The following is a 4,740-nucleotide window of genomic DNA, read 5'->3' on the forward strand; positions in this document are numbered from 1 at the left end:
GGTGGTGGTGGTGGTAGTGGTGGAGGTGGTGATGACGGTGGTGGTGGTGGTGACAGTGATGACAACATGAGAAGAATACTGTAATAACAGAAGCTAACCTGTATTTAGTGCTCACCATGTGCCAGTACCGTTCTCAGAGCCTTACAAGTGACATCCCAAGTAGCCTCCACAGTAACTCCATGAAATCGGTCCTATTAGTACCTTGTTTTATAGAAGAGCAGCTGAGGCACAGGTAGCTGAAGTAGTGTTGTCTCTCCCACAGCTAGGAAGTGGCAGAGTTGGGGTTCAGCTCAAGAAACCTGACCCAGATCCCGTGCTCTTAATTCCTTCAGGCCGTGCCTCTGTCCAGAGCCTGTGATGGGTACAGGAGAGGAATCGACTCAGCAACACACAACAACAAAACGTATAGAAGAGAAAATTTGCCATTTTAACCATTTTTAAGTGTAAAATTCAGTGGCATTGATTATATTCACCACTTTGTATAACCATCACCACTGCCTATTTCCAAAAGTTTTGTATCACCCCAAACAGAGAAGCTCAGTTCCCCTTAAGCAATAACTCCCCACTCCCTCCTCCCCTAGCCCTTGGTAACCACGAGGAGACTCTTGTCTCCATGCGTTTGCCTATTCTGGGTATTTCACATAAGTGGATAATACGGTATTTGTTCTTTCATCAGCCTTATATTTTTATCCTTGTATTTTCAGTGCTCAACATAGAGTAATGCTCATCACACGCTGTGGTAATTGTTTCATTTTTGATGGCTCTGGGTTGTATATTGTGATATTGGTAGTGTTTGAAGTGTAATCTAGGCAAAGACCCGCTTGTTACCAGCAGAAGCTCCAGTTGCTGGAAATGGACTCTTTGATTATCAAACCTATAGATTGTTGATCAAAAGCCAAGTCCTCTGCTTTGTCTTATACCTGGACAAGGGAACAACCCGAGGGAGGTCCATGTCTCAGGTTCTTGTGCTTTGTCTCTTTTCTTGCAGAAGGTGGAAGTCCCCATGATGTTGAGACTCCTCAGGGAGCAGAGGATGTTCATGGTCCAGACCATCGCTCAGTACAAGTTTGTCTACCAGGTCCTCATCCAGTTCCTCCAGAACTCCAGACTCATTTAATCCCCATGATCCACCTCCATCTCACCAATGGGGAGGCACCTCTAGACAACATCTGCTCCCCAACAGGATGCAGATGGCTGGCAGCAGGCAGGCCGCAAGCTCTCCTAAGATGGCAGGATTCTTCACAGATAGACATCATGTATTATTTTATATGAGATAATTTATTTTTCCCCCTTTGGAATAATGTTTGTGAATCATTTTAATGCAATTTTCACAATGTAATACTTTTTCATTTGAACCACATGATGACCGATCTGCATTGTAACACATCAGTAGGGAAGATTGCCCAGTGGGTTGTTCTGGGGACCGAGGCGTAAGGGGACACATCTCTAGTGAAGTTGCAGCCAGATTTGTAACCAGCCCTGAAATCCATCAGCTTAATTACTCATGTCCAAATCAAAGATGGCAAGAAAATGAATTCATCCTGAAATATAAAGAAAAGGGTCAAGATCCTTTTTGGAAGAAAAACACACGATGCTCTTATATTTTCTGGCTTGGGAGTCTTGATGGACAGTTGGTCTCCTCCCTCCTTCCTTTCTGCCCTCACCCTCATTAGTCTCTCTCTGTTTCTCCTTCCAAGCTCGAGTTAAAGATGGGAAGAGCCAGGGGAGCGCTCCCTTTCGGTGTAGTGATTGCTCTCTTCCAGGATGAATGGGCAGCTCTATGCTGTATCTTAACCGACCACCCGTTATCCTGGGCTCTGCAGCCTGTGTTCGCCTGCCGGGGACTCCACCCTGGACCTTTGCTGCTCCCCCTGTTCACTCTGAGAGCCCAGCCTGGTGGCCCTGAGTCCCTGCGCCAGGCCATCTGTTCAGTTCGGCTCCTTGCCTGATTGCGAGGGGATAATGGCCCGAGTGGGAAGAGAAAGGGGTCAGGCAGAGCCTTGCTAGTTGTTCTTATGTAAATAAGATGTTTGTGCTGGCCGGGTGCCGGAAGGTTGGGGTGCTGGGCGCCTTCCCTGTTTCCATCATGTGCTCAGTCATTGGGAAGGTTGTAAAGGGAACAGTTGGTGAAGCTGATGGATGGGGGCTGTTTGGCACTTAGGTGGCAGGGGCTCTGGCCAGGAGCCCCATACAGTGAACCCCAGTGTGGTGGGGGTCTTCTCCGGGACCATCTCCAAGCTCTGGCCTGCACGAGCAGAAGAGCTCCTGTCTCCCTCGAAGGAGCCCTGGTGACACAGTAGTTAAATGCTTGGCTGCTAACCGAAAGGTTGGCAGTTCGAACCCACCAGCCGCTACTCGGGAGAAAGATGTGGCAGTCTGCTTCTGTAAAGATTACAGCCCTGGAAACCCTGTGGGACAGTTGTACTCTGTCCTGTAGGGCCGCTATGAGTCGGAATCGACTCGAGGGCAGCAGGTTTGAAGTCCTTTGCTGCTTTTCTTCTCTCTGTGCGACTCCCTCGCTGGCCCATCGTGGTATTAACACTGCCCGCGGTCGGAAGTCCAGTTTGGTTTGTCTCTTTGTTTGGACTGAATTGACCCCTGTCCTGAATTGCTTGGGTCAGTGCACAGTGAATCATGCTCCACTCAGTTTCCCCTCTTGCTGAGTGTTTGGGAGTTTTCCTCTCTACTGTCTAGTTCTTCTTGAACAAATGTTTAAATTATCGTTTTAATCTTAGACATGATCCTTGTGGGTGTTCCGTTATGCCTTCCTCCATTGCTGCCCTTTTTCCTGAGCTGAAAATACGAGGAATGGCATCACATGGACAAGAAAAAGCATGCCTTTGCGACTTCTGTCACCGCACACCAATAGAGGGCTGTGGCGGCAGATTATCTGGGAACTGCTTTGGAATGTGAAGCGGCGCTGTCCCACCATCAGTGGCGTACCTGCAGCCAGGTGTGGTGGCTGTACTGAATTTAAACTCCAAGTACCTGGGGATGGAGGGCTTCTTCTCACCCCAAGATCTGAAGAATCAGTCAAGAAGTAGAATTTCAACCGAGCTTTGTAGGTCCCCAAATTCTTGTGTATGTTCTAGAAAGAAAACCATTAGTGTTATGTATATTTTACTGGGACAGACCTTATCACCCTCACTCTGAGAAGCTTAGAACTTGGATCATCAACAGGCAAAGAGGTATTTGTTTCCTTTCTTTAAGGTTTTCTATCCTTGGGGTACTCTGCTGTTGAACCAAACCAAACCCACTGCTGACGAGTCGATTCCGACTCATAGTGACCCTGTAAGACAGAGTAGAACTGCCCCATAGGGTTTGCAAGGAGCAGCTGGTGGATTCCAACTGCTCACCTTTCGGTTAGCAGCTGAGCTCTTCACCACTGCGCCACCAGGGCTCCCCGTTGCCATTAGGGATGTGTTAACAGTTGGGCTGCAGTTACTGGTTTATTGCATAATGAAAACCATCATGTTTCTCTGTCAGCTCTTACGCCCCATCGTGGGCACCGTTCACACGTCTCGTGGGCAGCTTGTAGCTCTGATGTCTCTTTGAAGCCATCACATAAACCTGTCCATTCTCCCACCTTGTGCTTCGCGAATATTCATTAATGCACAAAACGCAGAGAAGTAGGTTTAATATCCAATTTCCTACCCAAAGTTTACATTTAAACCCAAAGGAAAACATTTAAAAGTTAGTCCACTAACTTTCAAATATTTCCTTTTTAAAAACAAATACTTTCGGTTCTGTAGCACGTTTTGCATTCCTTTTTCACATCTCCAGCGAATGCCAACATAGCTCCTGTGAAATTAGCAGCAGCCATTTAAAGTCCTTTCCGCGACATCTGCATAATAATTGCCCAGAGATGCTTTATATCTGGGAAGCAAGCCAAGGAATAAACCTTGAAGCAAAGTGTATTAAATTAGTTATCTGGTTAGAGCTTTTGGAATGATTTCCTGATGATGTATCCCGTCTGAAGCTAGAGCTGTCAGGTTATATTGCTGCAGTTTGGACTGGGAGGGAGAAAATTCAAAATAGAAGGAAAAGAAAGATCCCATCTGACAACAGTCATCAGACACTTTCGGCCCCTGGTTCTGGCATTTCCTCGTTGAGCTCTTTTGTCTCTTACCTCCTTGCGTTGACCCCAGGTGTTCATCCCTGTTCCCGGTAGTCCGGGGATCATGGGACCTGAGCTTGATGTCTTCATCCTTACGGTGCGGAGATAAGACTGCTGTCAAGGCTGAGCAGGGTGCTGCTGAGCTTTATTTGGTGTCATTGGGTTCTGGGGAGACACCACCTTTTAGAAAGAGTCTCTGGAAGCATTTGCATTTATGCATGCTGCTTTCTTCGGATAGGAGGAGAGGGAGGTGTTAGCTACCTTAGTGAGGTAGGTCAGACATTGATGTCTTTATACAAGACTACAGGAAAATGGACTCCTCTTCCAATTGGCGGTGAACAGTGAGGTCAGGGAAGGCGGAAGCATCTCCTCATGGAATATGTGGAGCAATAAGCTTTTGCAAAGCTTCATTGAGAGAATTTTGCTTCTACCCCTTTGTGGTCCTCAGCTGAGAAAAGCTAAACTTACACTGCCATTGCTCACTTAAGAGTCAGTAAGCTACCCTGGGCCCTCCCTCCTCCGCCAGCTTGGAGGGAGGCTCCTGTGGGCCTCCGCCGCCAGCTTGGAGAAAGGATCCTGTGGGCCTCCTCCGCCAGCTTGGAGAGAGGGTCCTGTGGGCCTCC

The 4,740-nt window shown here is 47.7% G+C and overlaps 1 protein-coding gene across 1 annotated transcript in view; it reads left to right on the forward strand.

Annotated features, from left to right (window-relative positions):
* PTPN14 (protein tyrosine phosphatase non-receptor type 14) overlaps positions 1-2,246 on the forward strand; it is a 121,213-nt gene extending 118,967 nt beyond the window's left edge. Inside the window, exon 18 of the mRNA XM_004387521.2 lies at positions 989-2,246. Coding sequence (XP_004387578.1) covers positions 989-1,117 — 129 coding nt within the window. The 3' untranslated portion in view covers positions 1,118-2,246. The remainder of the gene's footprint in view (positions 1-988) is intronic.
* Positions 2,247-4,740: the final 2,494 nt, after the last annotated feature.

The sequence above is a fragment of the Trichechus manatus genome, unplaced genomic scaffold (genome assembly GCF_000243295.1).
Source record: "Trichechus manatus latirostris isolate Lorelei unplaced genomic scaffold, TriManLat1.0 scaffold00187, whole genome shotgun sequence".
Taxonomy (NCBI): domain Eukaryota; kingdom Metazoa; phylum Chordata; class Mammalia; order Sirenia; family Trichechidae; genus Trichechus; species Trichechus manatus.